The following is a 24,269-nucleotide window of genomic DNA, read 5'->3' as shown; positions in this document are numbered from 1 at the left end:
TTACAGAAAGCAGATATCCATGTGAAAAGTCTGTTCCATGTGCCGGTTACCACATGAATGAGGATAATTTCACAAACCTTAAAAAACAAAAGAAACAAATACAAAACCTCAATCCTTTTCAACTGATAGTCAGTACTCAAAATAGTATATTGATAAATGTGTTCTACCCCTTTTGCTCTTTATTGGACTGTCTGTGTCCGTGCATTCTCATCCTCAAACAACATTGATCATTACTTTTTAAATTGCAAACAAAAATTTTCCTGTTTAGGAACATTTTGGGAGAGGTCATTAACCGGTAACAGCACATCCTGCATCTAAGTGTTGCAGCCAATCAACATCCCAAACTTGGGAAGCAAATTAAGGTCTATACTTTGAGAGAGCAGTATCTGCAGAATAATGACCCACCTTTCTGTGCCACTGTCTGTTCCCCTTCAGAAGTAAAATGATAGTCATGGAGAGAATATAAATCAAAAAGAGATTAAATCCAAGTGAACAACTGAGCAGCAATAAAGGCATTTTTTCCATCAGGAGTAGTGAGCGGTGGTAAGAAACTCCAGATAAATTATTATGTTGGTCTTTGTCAGCAGGATGCACAGTTTTGATAAATGGGCAACTATTTGCTGATGAATTATAACCACATTCAAATATATAATTAATATTTGGTTGCAAATTAAACCTGCACTGAAGTTGAACCTACAACTAAGCCAAAGCTCTGAGTTCAACTTATACAGAAAATGTAAAACAATATGTCTCTCCGCTTCCTTGTTTTGTGCAGTTTCACTACCAGTATACAAATCCACATTGTTTTTGTCTCTCATGACTCCTGTAAATATCAATATTTAATGACACTAAAGTTGTCACATTACATAGCTTGAAGCTGAGCATGACAACAGTTATGTTAAAGAGACAACATGGCTGTATTGTGATTCATAAGGAGACTATTATAACCAAGTTATATCTTTCAAGTTATACCTCTTTTCAATAAAACTTGTAATGGGATTTCCAATATATGATTTTTGTTATCGGACTCACCATAATATGGATTTAGCTATGTTTAAAATCAGCTGATTATTGTCGTTTGGGTTAAAGCAGTGAGTTGATGCAGCAGGTTCACGCTTGTTCACTTAAGAGGCAGATTTCCCTGGAAAACCGACTGATGAAGACTATAATGCAGGCTGAAGAAAGATTTCAACATGAAATGAAACGATCTGAACACAGAGGAGTCATTCTTTTCACAGGCTTAGAGATTTCACATAGAGAAGATGTGGTTTGCTCAAAGGAATCTACATGCTGTACACTAATAATTCTGTCTAAAATAATAAAAAAGAGCTTATAAATTTTTTTTAACGTTTTCTTAACAGTGTGCTGTACTCGAGGCAGTTAAACACAAAATAATCACAGTCACCATAGCAACCGAATGGCCATTTGTGAAATTTCCACAAAGGGGATCCACATGTAGCTGTGCTCCTTTATTGTCCAACATCTCTTACTATTGATGCAGCACTTTATTACCTACCTCATCCAAAATGCTACACATGGAAGGTTAGGGGTATGAATTGGGTTTGGGTAGTTTACACCCATCCATGTCTACTGGTTGTGAAACGACCAATTTGTGTCATTAGTTGTGGTAGAGATGAGGACCAAAATGCAGAGAGAACTCCCAGAGGCAGCCGAAGCAGGAAAAAAAGACTCAATAAACTAAGCAAAACATGAAGCACTTTAAGGCCGGAATATGACAAAATACACAAAAAAAATAGTGTAGCGATAAGATTGCCACCTTTCATGTGGGTGACCTGGGATCAAATCCCCTGCAGTAAAGGTACTACCTCCAGTACGGGTCCTCAGGCAAGACCCCCTTACCCTACCTGCCTACCAGTGTAAGTCGCTTTGGATAAAAGTGTGCATAAATATAAACATAACATAAACTTAAACCAGGCAAAATATTTGCCATGGTAAATAATGACAAATCAGAAACTGAAACCAAGAATGACAGGTGGAGCTGAGTGAAATTAAACACAGGCTCGACTCCATAAAAAAGGAGTTAAAGCTGGCAGGAATACAGTGCATGAATAAAAAGGCAAATACAAACGATTCCCAGAACTGGAGCTATAGAAATAAAGATAAAAACAATATACATAAAACCAAGACTAACTTAACAGGAGATAACAGAACATGACGTCAATTCAAGAAACCACAGAACAACAAAACCAACAGACCATGACACTTTGGTGTCACGTGGTAGTTGTTCAAATCTTTACCAACGTTATAACAGTCTCGTAATGTCTTGCTGAAAAAGATTGAACTTTACTGTGTTCTCTTCATTCATCTCTGGCTCACTGAACGTGAAAAGGACAACACAAAAAGAGATGCTTGTGAGGGAGCCACAGGCACCCACTCACCGAGCTGCTCAGTGTTTACGCACTTATTCCCAAACTCATTCATGCATCCAGATACCAATTAAGCAATTGTGTTTTCATTGTTCTTAATGTATTCATCCACTAAAGATGGATCCTATATAGTTGCTTAAGTCCATGTTTTCACTTTGCCTCTAATCACTCAGTCTTTTGGAATGATTCTGGAGATCAGCACTGTTGTGAAGGCGCACCCAGCTTAATCAGTTTGATTGACACAGACCAAATGACCTGAGGCGAGTGGGGTAGATTTGGAAAAAGTGGCATTATCTTTTTGGTACATAAGTATCATTTGTTGTTTTAATAAAATGGTCTGGGTGTAATGTAAATAGACATAGTGATAGTCTTTTGATTAGTATGTATAGAATTATTCGTGTACAAAATGTTTTTAATAGGAGTCATGATTGCAAACACACTCATAACTTGTATTGAATGGTTCTTGGTGTAGTATTTATATACTGGATAAGTTGTCTTGGGGCAAGGCTGGATGTGGGTTGTGAGGGTGTACTTGCTGTTGTAATTGTGATGCAAAACATGAAAAGTTGTAAAAGATAAGAGGAAACATGAAAAGAAGGAGTAAAAGACTGCAAACATTTTGGATTCTTTGCTCCTTCCTTTGGTTTTACATTTAAGTGGCTACTGGCATCAGTGAACAAGGTATGTTCCACCACTTAAACCTTACAATGTGATCCCAGATTTAGTTTGTAAGGCAGCTACACTCTGCAGGATGCTGGGGGGCATTTTCACAGATTTCTTCATGTTGCAAGGTAGACGGTATTGCCCGTTTGGCTAAATTTAGGCAACGAGAGTTTACAATGTTTGGAGTGCTACTGATAACATGACAGCAAGACTGTAACAAGATTATTTGCAGGTTTGTTCAGCCGGTTACGGACAGCTGAGCGCTGCTGAGTACACATTGTGTTGCTTTACTTACGAGCAGACCATCAAGTAAATTTGTACAGAAGGGTACTTGTAGGTACTTGTAGGGCACCAGTAGGTGGTGCTGTGACTATGAGATGACTCATAGAAATATGTTGAAGTGGGGGCTGTTATCAATTTTGAGAAATATGATTGGTATAAGGAGGTCCGCTATTGAGTAAATGCAACTCCCTGTTTTGTGGCGAAGTATCGATATTTTAGCCATTAGAATTAACAATGTTTACAATGGGGAATCATCGAAATGTTAATCATGTTCTGACCATGGTTGAAGTGAATGTGTGGGACTGCATCAGAACAGAAAATAATTAAATAACATATCACTGCATGTTACCAGTGGGCAGGGCTATGGTTATAACAGAATATTGAGAAGAAGATCCATTCGGCTCAGGGCAGTCATCAAATCAAAAATAAAATTTGCCATTTGAGGTTCCACTACAGTTCTGCCCTTTGATGAAAAGTCAAACTGAGGAACTTTTAATTACAAAGACCTTCAAAGTATGCAGAAGTTTTAAGGGCAATATGATCAAATTAGCAGGAGGAGAGCTTTAGAATGTAATGTAATCTTTTGACAGATTACACGCGTGTACCAAATATCACATAAATTGGTGAAACTAATAGAAGAGGCTGACTTTAAGACTACTAGTGGGCGCTCTAGAGCATTTTTTGCCATATGTGGGACCTTTGAATACTTAATTTTTTACCAGAAGTAGCAAATGTCAAATTTTCTGATCCTTTTTCTTTTTATATCCCTAAAAATTGTGATTCATTTTACATAAAGAATACAGAAGTAGGTCATTCGGTGCTCAGCTTAGTCATAGAACAATAATAGAAGATGCATAAGTAAAATAATTTAATATGAATGACAGCTCTAATGTGTCATAATTGTTTAATCTTTTCACAAATTTACTTGTCATGGTTTATCTTTTGCTCTAAATTACACATTGTAGCATGAACAGCAGTTTCAATTTTGTTATCAAAAAGCAGCAGTGGTGTCAGTGAATTAACCTAACTGGTTATCAACTCGAGGGCAAAATAAAGAAGCTGAGCTGATTTATGTTGCAGATAAAGGCTAGCTCTGTCAGCACAGATACGTTTGCATGTGTGAGTCTTCATGAACAGTCTTCGTTTTGGTCACCGATTTGTAGAGGTAATGATAGAGGTCACTTTGTCAACTACAACACACAGATGTAGATACACCAACACTGTCAAAGTTGGACCCTCAATTTTCCCTGTTCACGACACAAAGACAATGAAGCAAAGTTTGACAATAAAGTTTATTGAACAAACAATCATGCTGACTGAACACGTCTACAATCACATCACAAACCCAACATTGCTCCACCAGGGCTGTCATCACAGCTCGATGTCTGAGGCGAGGTGAAATTCAGTTCACAATCTGTATTTTTGTTTTTGACTATTCCACCTCAGCTTCTAAAGTCACTTCTTGATAAATGAGTGGAACGAAACAGAACGGATTAAGGATGAGCACAACATTTCTGAACTCAGTCTTTCTATCAGCATGTCTTCGCTGTGATAAATATTCTTTAAAGTCACTCAAATTCAAACAGACAACACTCATTTTCTTGCTGATGTAAATGACCAGTGTGTGTGCGTGTGTGTGTGTGTCATAAGTTGTGATATCCTTTTAAATGAAGATTTATCACTTCTTATGTGACATTCTAGCCATCACTCCGGATGACGTGGAACAGTGTGACGTTGTAGAGCACCTGATGACCGTTGTTCCAGGTGTACAGCGCTCTTTCTCTGGGGTTGTAGTCCATCATGCTGATGTGGGAGTACTGGTTGTGAAAGGGAATGTCAGTGTATTCGTATGAGGAGGTGTTGGTGTGGTAGGCGAAGTGGACCTTAGCCCCAGCCAAGTGGGAGTTGGTGACATACAGGGTGCCGCAGATCATGAAGGCTTCTCCTGCACTGCGCTTAGGAAACCCTGTGTCCCAGCTCTGGAGGACGTCTAGTGAATGAGGGTCCAGACGACTCACCTGTAGACAGAGGGAAGGGTTGAGGGTCATGTTGTGTTATACCTCCAGTGAGGAACAGAAACTAAAAACATAAAAGAATAACTAAAGTTCTGCCCATTTTTCTGTTCAGTTTTTTCTTTTTCTTTTTTATTGGCCAATATGAGATAATGGGTAGACTTTCTGCAGGTTTCTGAACATTTACTCAATGATAGCAAACAGCAACTACAGCAAGTCATCAGATATATTTTTAAATATGTTTAAAATGCTATAAATATAATATATCAAATGTCACACAACAGAATGTGAACAATTTATTTTTTTCACTGTTGTCCAGAACACATTTTAAGTATGTAAAATATATATATATATTTCATGATGAAGGACCCACAACCCACCAGAAGCAAATGAGCTGCTCATTGTGTTAGAGCCAGACTCCACAAACACCTTGAAGTGCTTAGGTGTCCCTGTCCATGCCCTGAAAAGTCAGAGCTGTTTGAGTGGCCTAACAGGGTTGTACACAGAAATAAGTGTGATTTTAATGTTGAAGCTGATCACTGCATACAGTAGTAGAAGTTCAGGGGACAGAGCTTGGCCGCAGCTTGTAGTGTGATTTAGTTTTTGTTGTTTTCAGAGGAAGAATTGTGTTATTATTTATTCTATATTTCTTTCTATAGATTAGGATTTTATAGTAATCCATCCATTTAGATCATTTAAATCTTTAGATTACTCTCACATGCTCAGATACACACATAATCCATCCTATTTTCTTGTAATCTGGGTTTAAATGTAAATATTGGGTTGTATCAAGAGTAGAGAAATAGAGGAAATCATGTTAGAAAAACAAATCATGTTCACGATAACAGCTTCTATTATTCTGTGCAGCAGTAAGTTTCAGTTATCTTTTAAAGATGTGTATGGATATGGGTGATGTCTGGAAGGTGAAACTGCTGATAGCAGGTGTTTCTATTTTTCCAATGTCTCAATAAGAGTAACCGTGCAGAAATAAAGTAGAAAAAAATTCCTGATGCAGGAACACACAGAAGCAGGCCGCACCATTATGTTTCCTGCATTTGGAATGGAGGTGTAGACAGCCCAGAATCCCGTTTCATCAGCCATGAGGTCGATGTCAGAGGATCCTCCCCAGCTGTAAGGGAAGGTGTTGTTGTATCCGGCTCCACTAAGGCTCCGCTGCAGCAACACACTGCGAGAGCGGAAATGGTACTGAACCTTGAAAGACAAAGACATATACACACGTACAATAACTCTCAAACTTGTCATTCGATCTTAAAAGTGTAAAGCCCTTTCAGACATGCACTGTTTTCCATTAATCTGATGGCAACTGACCGTGTCTGAATCATCTGAATGAGCACACTGGCGCCTCTCTAAGCACTTTGTGATGTTGGCACGAGTCATTAATGGGACTATATTTCATACTCTCTGGAGTATCCTATATGCAACTCATGTAAACACTATAATCTGAATATAGTCTTATTTATCATAAGGTATATAGCTGAAATATTACTGTGCATATTTAAATATACTGTATATACATATGGAGATATTCTTTGTCTGAATGCTGTAATTTTACCTGATTGATAAAGCTGCTAATGATTTGTTTCTTATGAAAAGGCCTTTTATTGTCTCATTCAGTTTCCTACCAGGATGTTGCTTTGATGCTTGTTGTAATAGAGCGACCCATTGTAGACTACATGGCCAGTTCCAGCCCAGGGGTGGGGCAGCAGATGCTGCACGAAGTTCTGGCCTTTGGTGAAATCCCCCATGGTCCTGTACTCCAACACACGTCTGCCCTTGTAGTAGCCGTCCATGGACCATACCTGATGGAGGAAAGACAGCAAATGAGATGGCTTATCTCTGGCTTCCTCTTCCAGCCTGTGAAATTAGCTCCCGCCGAGCAACTATATTAGTTTAATTTGCAGAGTAATTCATCATAGTCACCCCTGCTCACCAGCAACTTGATTAGATAATCACATGATGTACTCAGACTCTGTCTCTGTTGGCCACCACACAGATAACATTAAGTACATCAAGTCAAGGGCAAACAGTGGCTGTGTTTCCACCAGTTGATGCCCCCCTTACCCGAAACAGGGATCGCCCCTTAAAGCTCAAAAAGCTGTGGACATGGTAGTTATAAAGAAGCTCAATGTGCAAAACTTAAGAGGATTTTATGAGTTGCTTTTTCTGCATCTAAAATAGAAAAACCCTGCAGCATTGCCTTCAAAACAAACTTTTTTAGAAAAAGAAGTATTCAAGATCATTGTGCTCTGCAGTCACACAGCCGCAAGCAAAACCAAGACGCATTGGTATATTGTTGTCATCAAAGAGGTTTCTCTTGGAAAAGAGCATTTATTATGGTAAAATTAAAGGTTGCCAACAACAAATGAGGAAGTCTTTTTGTTTATATCTGTAATTGCCATGGATTTTCCTCGATGTTCTGCATCAGCTAATGAAGATCCTATCATAATCCTTCCTCCTTCTCCTACGCAGCTTAATGATATCTCAGGATTAGACAGAATGAGAGCTTATCTTATCTTCAAAATGGTGATTATCTCTTTTGTGGGGATGATACCAGTGATGGTAAATTACAGTATGAAAGTTTGGGCTCTGTAAATTTCCACAGTTTCTAACTTTCTTTAGATAACAAGTAATGAATTCTTATTTCTTCCATGTATGGATGACTGCTGTCCACCACCTCTAGCCTCCTCAATTAGGCTGACCCAAATTTAAGGAAATGTCTGATGAAAAGTAAAACCAGATAATCTAAAAGTAATGAGAGGAGGTGTAAATATATGACAGAGGGGCAAGGAAAATGGGGGGGTAGGAGAGAGACAAACGAACAGAGAGCGAAACGAGATGAGGGTGATGAGGAAACGAGATGGGAGAAAAATTGAGAGCTGGCAGTGTGGAGGATTAATTACCCAGAGAGGGACGGGAGGTGAAAGAGATTAAAGAGAAGAGCAGAGAGCACAAAGAGAAGAAACCATTGTTGATGAAAAAGATGCTCGTTATACCGCCTGCACAGAGAGAAAAGTGCTGAGGGCAGAAAAGAGTGAGTCGATGAATTTCATAAGAAAATTGTCTCTCATGTAGAACCAGCGCCATTCTTGAAATTACAGTTAATGTGTAGAAACAACATTTAAAATTCAAGCTGAATTAGAGACTTTCAGACAAAGGTAAATGATTGCCGTTACTTTGAGGGCGTAATTGTGACTCAGCTCGGTTTGCAAAGACAATAAACACACTGATTGCCTCCACTCAAACGTTTTACTTCCAGCACTCTCTTCTCTTCCTCTTCTCTCCTCTAAATACTAATGAAGGTTTCTCTGTTTTGATTCCCTTTAAAAACGGTTTCAAGGGAAGAAGAGCCTCTTTGTTTTCTGGCAGCTGTAATCTTCTCGCATTTGAATGCACCATTTACTTCATATTCACAAGCTCCAGACGCTGATATACAGCGAATATAGCATACATCAAAGTGTGTATTTGGTTTTTTGCTGCTTCTTCATCTCAGTTAAGTTTTCACAGATTCTATTTATGGAATCTTTCCTTTCTTCTTCCTCACAACTGGCCTACTTCATTACTCATACAGGATTGTAATACAAAAAGAAATATAATGCTCCTTGAATTAAAATGTAGTTATAAATCAATGTGAATGTACCAAAGAGACTTAAACTCACAGTTGTGGATTTCTGCAAATATTTACACTGATTTTGACATTTCAAGTGGGCGTATTTGTTGGTTTGTTGTCTCAAACTGGTGGGACTGAATTCATAAAGATTCTCTAACCTCTTGTTGACTCATTTAAATGCACACACCATTTGCAGTGAGGGTATGCGCCTCACCCTTAGGAGCAATTTAAGGATCATTGTCTTCCTCGAGGACAGAAAAACAACATCCCTGCCTGAAAATCTACAGCTTCTTACTTCAACAAGACGACTCTGACGCTGCACTCACATTGCTGCTTTAAGACACAGAGACCATGTTATAGCCCACACAAGCATCCTACGGCATTGTAAGCAATGCTGATAGTTTAATTAGACCACCAAAAATACTAGTTGGAGGCAGAACTTCTGAGTTTGTTGAGTGTCAGTGTACTTAAAACAATCATTTACTGGTTGCAACCCTGGCTCTATAAGTACGTGCGTTGCCCAAGCTGGAGCTGATCAACAAGTCCTCCAATCGATACAACTGTATAGGTAATTTGTTCATACAATTGATAAGACCCAGGCTGAAGGAGGGAAATATAACTCATCAACATAAATCATTTTCAAGACATTTGTTTGGAAACCACGAAGTCCTCATAGGGAGTAAGGAGCACTTTGAACCATTGATCTTCATGTGATCCAAGATTAAAACCAACATGTCACAACTGCTTTCACACTGCTGAGCTCTGTCAGAAACAACACTTTACTAAAACATTTTTGTCACTTCCTGGTTGGATTTAGACAACCGCATTACTTGGTTGTTGTTCTAAAACGAACATGCTTAGGATTAAAATCCATTCTTTTTCAGATGCAACCGTTATGTTGACAGATGCCAGTTTTTGTGCTTCACATGCAGTTGCTCTCACCTGGAAGAGCATTAAACCAATGGGTACATTTCAGGGAAGAGGATTGTCTCAACTGATAAGACCCTTTTAACACCTGTTTAAATTACTGCAACAGAGAAGAGGAAACACAGTCAAGTACATGGTGTTTACAACCACTGGACTGAATGAGTTAACAAATAGATTGGTTCTGAAAACAAGACTCAGACAATCACGACCTTACAGTAATTACTTACTGAAAATATGTTTCATAGAAATATGTTCACTGTACAATGTAAAAACAGACCTGGTAGGCAAGAGAATAAGATGCTACAATTACATACACTATCTATATTCTGTTGCATCCCTCCAGTGGAGGAGTTTCACTATCTCAGGGTCAGGAGATTGACAGGCAGACTGGGGCAGCGTCTACAGTGATGCAAACGTTGTATTGGTCTGTCATAGCAAAGAGAGAGCTGAGCTGGAAGGCAAAGCTGTCGATTTACCAGTCGATAGACATTCCAACCCTCACCAATGTTGCAAATTCAAGTGGTGGAGATGGTACATATCAGGCTACGGTGTAGGAAACAGGGCTTTACCGGGCTGTAGGTACGACAGATTTAATGTAGAAGCTTAACTCCAGTTTAACACATCAAAGGGCCAAAGGCATAGGAAAAAGGAAAATGCTCTCTAGAACAAAACTGAATCTAATTTAACCTTTTTTTCAATTTAATGTGATACCATTAGAAAAGAAAAACATTTTGTTGGCTTATCCAAGTGAACCTACAGATGCAGTGTTAGAATTTTACAACAAAAAAGTATTGCACCATAACTCTACTGTGGTTAGTGAACCCTGTAACCGTTTGTGGTCATGATTTTGCAATAAGCATGGTTTATGGTTCTTTGTGGTAAGCATTTGTATCAGTCTGATAGGCTTTGACATAGGATATGTGACTGCCACTTGAAGTCTGCATCAATCACTCAGATTAAGCTTAAACTAAACTACTATAAAGCTATTCTATAAATGCTTTCTTTTACTAATACCTGCAGGGACACAACTTGACCAAAACAGCATCTATCATTTAACACAGAGCTGTTTACAGTCTTATCAGAGTGTGACCAAGATCATTTACCACAACAACAATTATTCTGAAGTTAAATTGATATGTAACATTGATCACAGTAGGCAGGACTGCAGGAAACAACAACAGCATTGGAAGAAGACTGGCTTTGAGAGAGACTGTCTCAGGGAAACACTCTTACTTTGGGAATCTTACTTTGAAATGCTGGAACTTTTTTGATTTCTCGAACTTTCCCTGCTGAAGATTAAAATTTTACCATCAGCTGAATTTATGAATTAAGAAAAAAATCTATAACACACTAACATGAGGTTAATAACATGGGGTTATTTCATGACCACATGTTATTCGCCTCTTCTTCTTTGGCCTCTTTCACCTTTGACTTCCTTACACCTGTCATCCAGCCCTGCGTTTCTGTCCCAGCTCCTGTTCTTTTGATCAGCCCTTTTCCTCTTAAAGTCCACTTTCATTTTCTTTTTCCTGCTTGACACCATATCACTGATACGGCCCTCATTCTCTCCCTTTGGTTTGCTTTGTCTCCTTCATCCCCTGTCTCTGTCTCACACTTTCAGCAGAGACATTTTGACAGATCAGGGGATATCTGCACCTCAGCAGATGTTTTCCAACTCAGAGGCAGGTGTGTGCCTGTGTGAGTGTGTAATTTGTGCACATAAATGCACACAGATTCACACACTAAAGAGCTAATGAAGAATTCATAAATGTCAAACTGGGACCCAGTGCAGACACGGTAGTCAAGGATACCAAAGGGTCTTTGAGAATGACTTTACTCATTTTGACTTACAGTGTGCGTGAGTGTGTGTGTGTGTGTGTCCATGTGTGAAGCAGTAGCTCCACACATTTTTAACTGGTAGGTTTGTTATGCCTGAAATTTCACTGATGATTTAACTAATTTCACTTTACTTTTTTTATTACACGATATTAAAAACACATCATATTACTTGCCTGCCAGTAGATAATGAATGTAAAGTAAGTAGATTATCAGCGACATTATAATCAAAACCTTGTAAAATATCAAAGGTCGACAGGATTATTTACATGCAAGAGGTGGGCAACACAGTTTGGATTTGTATCTGTGTTTGTTGAGAGAGAAAGAGAGACAAAAAAATGGTAGGATTGTGTGATGTCTGCACTTCAGTTCACAGGCTTCATAATAAAGTAACAGGTTTAGCAGAGAATTGGTGTCAAAGTCACAATGTCTTTTTTACAACACAATATTCTCTTGCAACCTACTGTATTCTTTCATGATCTGTGGTTTATTTTGTTTGATGTCAGGGTTCTTGGGTTTCCCTGTGTTTCGGTGTTATAGTCTTAGCTTGTCCTTATTATTTTTCTTGCTCTGCATTACAGTTTACTTGCAGCTATGTTTTATCAGATTTGTTCCTTTATTTATTTCAGGTCATTTGCTTCCTGCATCTGGTTTGGTCTTGTTTTTCTTGTCTTCAGTCTTTTATTATGCTCCTACTCTGCTCTATCTTTAGAGATCCTCTCTTTCTGTTGGTTGTTTTCTGTAGGTAGCATTTACTTTGGTTCCTGTCTTATTCAGGTAATTAAGGCTTCTGTGTCTTTTTGCCCTTTGTTTTCTGTGTCATTCTGCCATCATTGGTCTCACCTGTTTCTTTTGACCTAATTAGTTATGAATATGTGTCGAGTATTGTCTCTGCTGTTCTTGGTCAGTTTGACTGTTCAGCCTGCCTGTTTACAATGGCATTTTTTTATATACCACATTTTATCACATGTAAACCCAATGTACTAAACATGAGAAAACCACACACATATGCAGGAAAATACAGTACAGGTTCAGATACACACAACAGTTATTAATTGTAGACTGTGTTAAGTTAAGTTTTGAAAGTAGACACAGTTGAAATGGACCTCAGATCAGCAGCTAGTTTGTTCCAGAGATCTGGACCACAGAATCTGAAAGCGCTCTCAGCAGATTTGAATCTAATTCCAGGAACAACTAAACAACAACTGGTTTATACGTGAGGTTCAGTTTATCTTACTCTATTTTCTTATGCAGTTGTGGACTGCCTCCTTTTGATCCCTCTTTGTTATACCCCTACATCTAAATAAACCAACCACTCACCATTAACATATTCTATATCGGAGTTCAACAAAGAACACATCGGTGTCTAAATTTGCACTGATTAGAAATTTCTCATCTGATTCAGATCTTTTAAAGTCTGATTCAGTTGATAGATTTTGATTCGATTTTGGCTGTGTGTCGTCTTCTTCCTTTCAAAGAACTATAATTAAAATAATACAAAATGATTTACTGAAGTTCTCTCTAAAGGAAAACTCAACTAAGGAGAATGACTGTTTATTAGTACTCCAGAGCTGCACTAGACAACAAAACCTGTATAATCTCAAAATAAAGTGCTTCAGTTTAGTGGACAGAGCTTCACACAGGTGCTGTATATATACTACCAATATGTCAGTGTTTCCTGAGCGTGGAAATAGAAAATGACAGCTATAAGCAGTTGTCTTTATGCTCCTCCACCCTGCTGATTTTGAACAGTTATTATATTCTGATTAATACTTGAAGGCTGAAATGAACAATGACTTGCTTGTGGTGACAGTGTAGTTTTGTTCAGTTTTAACTGTGATGAAATATAACCACAAAATATTTCTTTCCCTTTCTGGCCTCTAAGGGGCTCCATACCGCCAAAGCCAGAGAGAAATTCAAAGATAAAATTATTTTAAAAATAAAAAGAATATCAATTTGATGGCTCAGAAAATCAATTGTCTGAAAACTATTTTTCCGACTCACTTGCCATTCAGGACTTTTCCAATTGCCCATCATTATAACGTTATCATTACATCTACAAATCGGTTCACATAAAACTTTACTTGGTTATGAATCTTCAATTCCCTTTAGATTCACACTTGTACAGCCTCCCGAATGACTAAAAAATGTTTTATTAGCATAAACAACAGGGAAGTGAAACCTGGAGCTGGGATATGTTGTATTCAGCGCTCCTTAAAATGTTGACCAAAATACATGGTTGTGCAGAAAAAAAAACTTTCATCAGTGGTAAAGCTTTAAAAGGTTGTTTTTTTTTTGCAAGGGAATCTTCTGAAAGCATTTTACATTTCTGTAATCGGAAATGTCAATCTCCAATTACAGAAATGTCACCGTAAAATGTTTGAAGCAATTTTTTGTAACATCCTGGAAATGACCCTGAAAAATCAGCTCAGCTCATGTTCACTGAAGAAGGAAATCTGCCCGGCAGGTCTTTAAGCCCTCAAAAATACACACTTTTGTGCTAAAGGTAAACAAGTGTTGGAGTGGGTTCCACGGAGCTCTTTAATTCTATGAGAGAACCAAGATCTCAATAGTTTTTTGTAGATTCCCTGTTTTATATATAATAGAAATGCAGAAACAGCATATGTTGGATAGTTGTAGATTATACATGCTCTGCTTTCCTGAATGTCTCACTCATATTTGGGAACATCTTGTATACAGCAATAACGGAGAGAGCAGGAAAAAGATGCAAAAGGACATCAGGACTGTAAAAGACCCAACAACAGTCACATCGATAACTGGGAAAAGGGAGGCAATGACTGGGATACCGATGCTGTGCATAGCTCCTTCTCATCACTGAGGAGAGGCTCTAATAGGGAACAGTCAAGGGTCACCATGGCGATATAAATCACACCTGGCAACTGGGAGACAGTCGCCTTGACAACTAGCTTAATATGCGCTCCCTGAACAGACTGTACATTTGTGTGTGTGTGTGTGTACACACACTTGCAATGGGTGAAGCTCATAGTGAGTGCAGACAGAGTGTATATAAGACTCATGTTAGAAATAAGGCAGAATCGGACAGAAAAAAATACATTATTGCAACCATGAGCCCGACTTACATATCATGGCATAGAAACACTCACAAACCAGGTCTGTTTTGTGTTTTGTTCAGAGAACACAGACTAACACATTCATTTGCCAAAGTTTTACAGTATCCTAAACCTGACATGACAATAAACTTTTTACAAATTGCCATTTTATAAATGTTATCATACTAGGTTGGACTGTATTGAACTACATTGGAATGAAGTGGATTGAATTTAACTGGAATTGGATTTAATGAGATTATAATCAATTCAGTGATTTTCTTTTTAGATTATGTAATTCAATTGCAAACAATATGATATTTAATGTTAATTCTCATCAACTTTATTTAATCTGTACTTGTAAATCCATTTTTGCATTTCAGGCCTCCAAACACTGTTGTGACAGTAAAGCTTTTACCACTTCGCTTTTTTTTTTTTTTTTTTTTGCATTTTCTGTACCTGTCTCATACAGAAATCAGTAATCACTGTAAAGCTGTGTATGTAGTCCCATTGCACTGTTTCAGTAGTTTTATTTATTTTTCACAATATGCAGAACTCCAACCTCAATCTAAATCTAAGATGAACCATGAAACCACGCCTAGATCCCAATTCCTCCCCTTGGCTCCAACACTGCATCCTATCGCTCTGCTTTGCAGGGATAAAGTGCCTCTTTTCTTTCAGGAATCAAGAAGCGGTGGTCCTACAGTTGGGGCACTGGGAACCATTTGGATTGCTCGATGGCCTCAGCTTTTTTATCTACAAAAGAAAAGGGGAACCTACCCTGCCCACAAGAATAAAAAACAGGGATAAGGTATAAGGGAGGAATTGAGATTGGGCTCAAGTGTCCCTCACAGGGTCTAGAACTTATCTGGTCCTCCCAAAACTGGGTGTACACTGTCAACCTACCCTGCTGTCGGAGCTGGGAATCATGGCGTCGGTCATCCAGGAGCCAAAGCGGGACCCTGAGGCTCTTACAGTGATCGGGTTGCTAACTGCAGTCAGACGCCCACAGCCTGCAACAGATCCCAAGAAAGCGGAGTTTATACATTCACCAAGAAGAAGGAGAAGATAGAGAAGATTAAGTTCAAGTGTTGGAGTGAATAATGTTTGCTTTTAAGGACATTCGGCTACCTAATTTATGAACTGCCACCTCCTGCCACCTAACATTTCAGTTTACAGTAGCATTTCATCAAGTAGTTGTTACAAATTAAAAATCTAGAAGAGAACAAAGCACAAGTTAAAGGAAAGTGCATCAGAAAAGCATGTCTAAAGCATGTCCAAACTCAAAGGCTCTTTGAAATGTATGCGTCGCATCCAGCAAAACTTTAACAAAGTGTTTTAGCTGCCTAACTTTACAGCTGTGTTTAATCAGCTAAATTAAACTGTAACCTTAAGAGGATACCAAATTCTTCTGAGTATAAAAGACACTGTGTAGGTTTGAAAGGAATTCTAAAAAGCTTCTCATCTGTTTGGATCCACATCAGTCATAATGGAATGTAATAAAGAAAGATATTCACTGCAGAGGCAAGGCCGAAATGTCCACATATAAAAAATGATTTAATTAATTAGAAAATGTAATTTATTTGGATGTTTTCCATTCATATGTCTATTTTGTCCTACCTTTTCACTTTTCTTTTACAGAAAAAAATACAGAATTGACACTACTTTGCTTTTTATGCTCACATATGACATCACCAGTTATGCTGTAGAGGACTGCCTTCTGCTCCTTAAGTAGTTGTTTGACATCTTGTGGGAAATGCTTATTTACTTTCAGTCGAAGAGTCAGATCAAATATTCAATACAACTCATTTCTTTGCAGTAAATATAAGGCTGCTGCCAGCAGCCTCAATTAGCACAAAGAGGAAGGAAGAGACAAACCTTGGACAGAGCTGGACAAAGGGAGAAGCGACTAAAGGCTGTCAGCTGTAGTTTTATATTGCCTATATGGGCATGAACTGGACATCATTGTCCAAAAGTCAAACTATTTATCTAATGCTGCTCTTAACAAGATCCTTAATTGCATCTTTTCAAAACACGTCGCTGTCATAATCTTTATGTATTCATAAAATGATGAGATTATGTTACAGTGGCAAAGGGGTGCAGTGATTAATGCTGTTACCTCACATCAGCAAAGTTGTGGGACTCAAAATTATGCTTCCCTATTTTGGAGTAGTCCAACCAGTATAATGTCCCTTTTACTTGCATGCTTTTTTTGCCTAATCCACACTATTCAAATGTTGTTGCCATGTATCAGTCTGCAGTTTTACTGTTAGAAATGACAGTTTTTGGAACAGTAGGATTTATTTTCTCCTCCAAACACCACAAGAGTTTGAACAGCTATTATTACGGACCTTCACATAATGCATGTAATAACTAAGGTAACCATCGGAAATATAAATCTTTGGAACACAGGCATAAATCCCAGGCATTTTATATACAGCAATGTGTTTTATTGCCGTCCTCCAGCACATACCCAGTTTGTTCATGCAACTGTGCAGCCTGGTCTCCAGCAGTAACACCCTTTGTTGAAGCTCCTCGTAGTCATATGCTCCAATCTCCTCTTGAATGGCTGTGAGGATGATTGATAGGTTGAGCAGCTCCATTCGCAAAGTGGCCAGCGTCTGTAGGTCCAGTCTGTACTGGTCCATCACTGACAAGAGGGGCCGAAGCTGAGACATCTGGCCCTTTAACTCCTGTGGGTGCATAAAAGATAGGAGGTAAGACAAGATAGAGAAGAGGACACCACAAGCATCATTAAATCTGAGGAACTGTCTGCAGTATTTCTCCTTCACATTTCATTTGTAGCAATTCATGCTTCTGGTCAAGACGCCCTCTGAGAGTGACAATCATCCCAGTTTGTTCACTGGGAGGATAGCCCAGAGCAGACTCAAAGCTTTTCTCATTCAGCTAATTATGTTTCCTGCCATCATCGCTCCTCCATCCTGCTCCCTGTAAACTGGGAACTGGTCAAGTGAGGAGAGAGGATTCAAATACTGTAAATATAAACAACCTGCTAAATTGAAAGATATCCACAGCTTCACACATTCCAACAAATCTTCATGCATGGAAGAATATGTCAGTGATAGCTGTGCCAGACGGTTCATTTCTGTGTTTACCTTTGGTTGCATAACCTTCTGTCACATCAAAAATACATTGATTGGGGAATTGCCCACTTGGGTTTTAATTGCAGCAGGTTTCAGTTTTAGTTTTTTTATGTTACAATATTGGAGCAGTTCAAAGATTTTTGTCTCTATGAACTGTCTAATTGCCCCTTCTTTTTCATTTTAATTGCAGAGCACTTGGTAAAGAACAAACATCTTCCGCGCTGATATCAATATATTTTGTCTGACTCTGGTGTTTGAAATATAGTGATTAACATGTTGGAAAAATGTTGAGTGAACTCAGATATTAAAGAAGGGGACATTTCCACACTGAGAAATTAACAGCACAAAACAAGAAATTGAAAACTGAAAGGGTCAATGTGGTTTAGTTAACTCTATTTATACTCTTTGGGCCTTGGTTACATAGCCCACGCTCTTTCCATGTTTTTTGGCTGAGGACATGTTTGTTTTCAACACATTTGGCAGCTTAGATTCTGTGAGTCACGATTAATTGCTGCCTCCATCCCCACACCTCTTAGCTCTCCTTTGGGATGAGCTAAGACAAGATGAGATGCAAGCGAGGGTGGTGAAAAAAAACACATTTACCAAATGGAAAGCACCCTCAGAACATGCTAGAGGGACTACACATCCCATCTGGTCGGGGAACAGTTCACAATCCCACTGGAGGTGATGTCAGATGTAAGTCTGGGCTGGTCGGCAGTTTGCTGCTGCTCTGACCCAGATAGAGAACAGAAAGTGGATGTATGATTTTTTTTTTTTACAAACTCACTGGAGCTTATCTGGAGCCAAGCACGGAAGGAGACTTTTTCTTCTTTTTTTTTTTTTTTCCAATCAGCTTAATGAAGATCAATATGCACATGAATTAAAAATGTGGAAAACTGTGTTGCAGTAAAAAGATTTATCTCTCTTCAGTCTCAAGACCTAGATGTCTCTACACCATCAAATCCTTCCATGACAGTTTTCATAAAGAAAAGAAAGAAGGATTAAAAGAAGTGTCAAAATGAAGACAAAAACGTCATCAGCTCCCACACACACACACACACACACACACACACACACACAGCAGCAGCATATCCAAGAAAGAGGCTTGGCAATCAAGCAGACTCTTTATGTCTCTAATCCATCCCTGCTGTCATAAAAATTGGGACCTGTATACTTTCCCAAAATGACGTTAGACCATTTTTCACGACCACTTCACCCATTTCTCCCATTTTCATGTCATAAGAGTACACGAATACAGTGAAAGATACAAGCAATCAAAGTGAAATTTGTCTATTTGATCTGACCTGATTATCAGCAGCATTCTTTGCATACAATTACAGGTTTATCAAATAATGTTTTAAATGAGCCCATATGAAATACCATTTATGGCATCATTTATTAGATAGTGAACACATGTCCTTTCTAATCCCATTTCTGCCATGTCTCCTCCTTCATTTTAATTTTTCTGTCTATTTTTATTTGTATGATGACTTCATCCCTCCCTCCCAAAGGTAACATTTCCATGCAATAAGACACCCATTGCTCTCTGTTTCTATTCTTTACCTCCTCCATCCGTTTATCTCTCTAATTGACCTCCAGCTCTTCATCCCCCTCATTTTCGTCCTCCATGGGATAGGAATACTGTTTAGATATTGATAAACTTACTGTACTTGCACATAAATATTCAAGAGCTCTGCCTCTCGGTGCAAAGGCAAAAGCTTATGACTGTGAAATCCCCCAAGGAGTAACACACTCACACTGCATAAAGTAACTATATAAAAACAGACCCCCTAGTTGTTAAGAAGATGCTCGGCAAAAGATGAAAGGCAGAATGGATTTATGGGAAGACAGCAATATGATCTATTTGAGCGAGTAGGAGTTAGTCTCTCTGTGTGTATGTATATTACTCCTTTAATGGGGTCACAAATATGTTCATGCAGTCAGAATATGGGGCTTGTGTCCCTTTTGGAAAAAAAAAAAGCCCCCATAAAGTAGGTCGTTATGGAGACTTGCTTTAAGGCTATAGAAAGGGTTCAGTATGGATAAGTAAAGGTTCCACTCTCGGACCCCTTTCTTTTATCCAAATGCAAATTGTTCCAATAATCTCTGCACTGGTGATGTTGTTATTTACACTTCCAGCTCGGATATATTACAAATCCAGAGCTCCTTATAGTCTGATTTTAGCTTGGTCCAAAAATAGTTTCATGATTACCAACTCTCTTTGAATAAGAAGTAGTTCCACATTATTTGATATGTTAGGTAGTTTACATCCATCTCCTGATTTGTATACTTATTTTGATGATGATGGGTGTCCATTTAAGAAAGTTGACTCTCAAATATCTTGCACTAATGTTATTGAAAGACCTTATGGTTGTCTGAGCCAACTTCTTAGCTTCTTTGATTCTTGTACCTTTCAAGTTTAAGAGAGAAGAATCTCTCAGTTTTTATTGCCCATAGTAAAAGACAATATTGTCCTTGAAGACCTCTCCGGCACTCATCTTTGACCTCTGAATGTTTTGTTTTTAATTCTCTTTGTGGATTTGTTTTAATGTGTCCATGTAGAACATTATTGTTTCATATTTGAAACACTAATGGTCCTCTTCCTAAATCTAGAGTGCATTCTCTGTGGGTTCAGTTTATTCTAAAATGTTTTCATTTTGTTGTGTGCTTTTTACAAAAGCTCTAACTTAATGTAGTTCTCAGGCAATAAGTTGATTTAATGCTTTTTATCAAACAAATTTATGCAGCTGGTCTTCTCTCTGTTTTTAATGGGTGTTGGTTCCAGCTCTGTGTCTTGTCTGTGTGCAATTCTTATAAGAAATGCTGTGAAGGTTTGATTTTTACATATGTCTTTTATACTCTCTTGAAAAACTTAGGGACCCATCTCAAGGGCCTATCCTTTCAACAAAATTCAAATTCTAAAGATGTTTGCTGTTTGATATTTATAGTGTTTGAGTTTTTCACTGTTTTGAGAAGAATCTTCTTCTCTGTACTGAAAAGATATCATTATTGCCAGGAGCCAGTGAGTTGGGCAGTTAATGGAAACAGTCAGGATGGTCCTTTCCCAAGCCTGCAGTTTTGTTATGTTTTTAGCTGTTAGGTGTAGTCTTATACTCACTGTAAGGACAGAGAGAGGCACACAGTTAACGTATTTCCAAATTTTGTTAGAATTGGAGCATGATTGACTGTTTTAGTGTTTGAGCTCGATGACCAAACGGTGGAGCCAGTTCAGAGCTGGCGCAGTGAACTTGAGGGCTGAGCAGTTGTGAATTTGTAGTATTCTGAAATGTACTTTTCACATGTTTTAATTATCATGCTTGGAAATTCATCACTCACACATAATCATAGGCAAAAGTCACTCTTCTACAATAACGCAATTATTTTCCTTTTATGTGTAACTACGCTTTTGCCTTATTTGATATGCACAGATGTGTGAACGTGCAAATTAGCCTGGTCCCTATCAATTTAAAAACTAATTGTGAAATTGTGAAATGTTGAAAGTGAAACCTTTTACTGTTTCATGAAATAATTTTGCAAATCTTCAATTTGAAGGATCTAATATGTCTGAAGGTCAGAATGGGGGGAAATGGCTGGAAAAATTAGTCATCCAAAAAAGAAACAGTTGATGGAACATGTATCTAATTAGGTTAGCTGGCAGGAGGGCGGTAACATGATTGGCTATAATAAAACACCTTAGAGAGGCAGAGTCTCTCAGAAGTAAAATGGCCAGAGGTTCAGCAAACTGCAACAAAACTAGCTAAACATTGTGGAGCAATTTTAAATTGTGAGGACTATAAATATTCCATAATCTACAGTACACAATGTCACCAAAAGATTCAGAGAATCTGGAGACATCTCTGTGTGCAAAGGACAATGATGAAAATCTATATCAGAGACCCATGATCCTCTGGCTCCTCAGAAAATACTACATCAAAAGCCGACATTATTCTGTCAAAAGCCGACATTATTTTGTCATGGAAATCACCGCATGGGCTCAGGAAGATTTCCAGAAATCATCATAAGTGAACACAGTTTGTTGTGCTATCCACAGATTCAGGTCAAAGTTCTGTCATGCAAATATGAAGCCATTTGTAAACATGATTCCGAACACAGCTGTCTTCTCTGAGCCAAAACTCATTTAAGATGGATTGGGGCAGCGTGGGAAAATGATCTATGTTCAGAATAATCTAAATCTGCCATTGTTATTGGAAATTATGGATGCTGCATTGTGGGGACTATAGAGGTTCAGTTCGAAAGTCTGCATTGGTGCTGAAAAGTTCATACATGTTTTAGAGCATACTGCTCCTATCCAGATGATGTTTCTTCTGGATGACGTTTCAGACTGCACTTTTGACATAAATGTTGTCATCTGATAGACCATACTACATTTCTGATGGAAGTTGATTCACATCTGTAGAAAAAAACACACACACACTCACCAATGCTATATGAATGAAAACATTAGAGATGAATCCTTGTTAAATAAAACAAGCCATGAGGACAACATGTCAGTGGCAGCAGAGCTGAGCATTCTTCAGCAGACTTTCTAACTTGGTTTTAAAAATGAAAAGAAATGTAAAAAAATACTCAATCACAAAAGGAAATTATAATGGTTCAGTTTGTTGGTTTTTTTCATCATCATAAGTAATCACCGTGTGTGTTTATTGCTGCTGGCAGGAAGGACTTCCTGCCTTTCTTTGTGGCAGCAGAGCTGAAGAAGTCCCTGACACAGAGCCAACCTTCTTTATCAGTTTGTTCAGCTTCTTGAGTCACCGGCTCTGATGCTGCTGCCCCGACAATGATAATAAAATGCTTGTAAAGATACAACCACTCAAATCAACAGGTAAGCTATTCCGTTAGTTAGTGGCTGCCATAGAGAATTCTGATTTTCTAAACAAATTCTTACACAACTGTATGGTATTATGTCATATAGAAAGTGTTCCAGTGGATCTAATGGCTGCTGAGATTATCTACACAAAACTATGCAACAGAGAAGATCTTTATAATCCTCAAACATAAATTTGAAAATATTCTGAAGTGCTTAAAAGTCAGCTGATCATATTTTTCCAAAACAATGATGTTGCATTTACTAGTTTTTGCTCAGAATTTTTTAATTTATCTTTTATAGAGATTCAAGAGGTCATATGGTTGTTTCTCAAGCCGGTCTCAAGCATGTAATGCAATATGACATTTGAGAAATGATCATAGAGTCCTAAAGATATCCATTACTACTTGGCAGACTAACACGTATTTAAATAGATGTTATTGAAACAGTAATTAGATGTACCCCAAATCACTTCAAACATCCAAGCACAGTCCATTTTTCACTTTTGCAGATAATGTATGATCCATAGCCTCTCATTGTCTTATAATAATTCTCCTAATTTAGATTTATGTCACCAGAAATCCCTGTTTAGGAAGTAAATAGTAACCTATTTTCAATAAATTCTAAATTTTAACAACCAAAATGAAAAAACTGCATGTTGTAAATGGAAATCTTATCATTAATATTAATGTTTTAAAATCTCCTTGGACAGGTTTTTTTCAAACTGCTTGAGGCCTTATATATGTGCAGTCATGCTGCAGTTTTACAGACACCTTCATAACAATGCTCTGTGACACTTTTACACTGTGGACATAAAGCAAGGGAAATTGACAGCTTCAAGAGAATTTTTGTCTCCTTGATGACTGATGCACGCATGTCTGACAGCAGGCAGGAAACTTAAGCTTGGCAAGCGTGAAATCAATGTTTTCACACCGAAGGTTACGTGTTCCCTGAAGCAACTGCATCTCTTTGTGTATTTGCCTGAACGCACTCTTTAAGTGTGTGTTTGTGTGCGTGTACCTGGAGACCTTTAGCTGTCAGAGTACGGGGATTTGCCACATAAGTGTGTAGACGTCCATCCACACCTCTCAGAAGAGGTTCAGAGTCTCGAACGTACTGCAGGTCTCTGGATGTCCGCAAGTCTACCACCCCCATGGACTGGCTCACATTCTGAACCTGACACACAAAGAATATGCACACACGTGGTTAATATGCATGATGATTGCCCGTGTTCACCTTTGCTAGAATTGCAGTTGGTTGCTACTACTTTTAAAACATCTGTTGTTTGCATACAGTCACATCAAACATGGTTAGCACATGGATACCTCATCAGCAGATTTATTTTTTTATCTGCTTAGGAGGTTTTTCATGAGACTTACAATGCCCAAAGTCCTGCAGTTAATTTTCTGGCAACTAAAAAATGCCTGAAAATAAATTTCATGGTAATCAGTTCAGCAGTTCCTGACTTATCTCAGACTTAATTAAAGCAGTGGACTAATGGCCTGACATTGGCACAGAGAGCCACACTGGCACAGTG

The 24,269-nt window shown here is 38.3% G+C and overlaps 1 protein-coding gene across 1 annotated transcript in view; it reads right to left on the bottom strand.

Moving 5' to 3' along the window:
- Positions 1-4,610: 4,610 nt before the first annotated feature.
- The window catches only part of LOC140305754 (noelin-2-like), a 29,643-nt gene continuing 9,984 nt past the window's right edge, over positions 4,611-24,269 (bottom strand). Inside the window, exons 3-8 of the mRNA XM_072384731.1 lie at positions 23,753-23,908; positions 17,277-17,496; positions 15,710-15,816; positions 6,988-7,164; positions 6,383-6,556; positions 4,611-5,350 (exon numbers count right to left, since the gene is read on the bottom strand). Coding sequence (XP_072240832.1) covers positions 5,030-5,350; positions 6,383-6,556; positions 6,988-7,164; positions 15,710-15,816; positions 17,277-17,496; positions 23,753-23,908 — 1,155 coding nt within the window. The 3' untranslated portion in view covers positions 4,611-5,029. The remainder of the gene's footprint in view (positions 5,351-6,382; positions 6,557-6,987; positions 7,165-15,709; positions 15,817-17,276; positions 17,497-23,752; positions 23,909-24,269) is intronic.

This window comes from Leuresthes tenuis, unplaced genomic scaffold (genome assembly GCF_036924035.1).
Source record: "Leuresthes tenuis unplaced genomic scaffold, fLeuTen1.0.hap1 SCAF_4, whole genome shotgun sequence".
NCBI classification, from domain to species: domain Eukaryota; kingdom Metazoa; phylum Chordata; class Actinopteri; order Atheriniformes; family Atherinopsidae; genus Leuresthes; species Leuresthes tenuis.
Note: the sequence above shows the minus strand (reverse complement) of the source record. Positions and strands in the feature narration are given on the sequence as shown.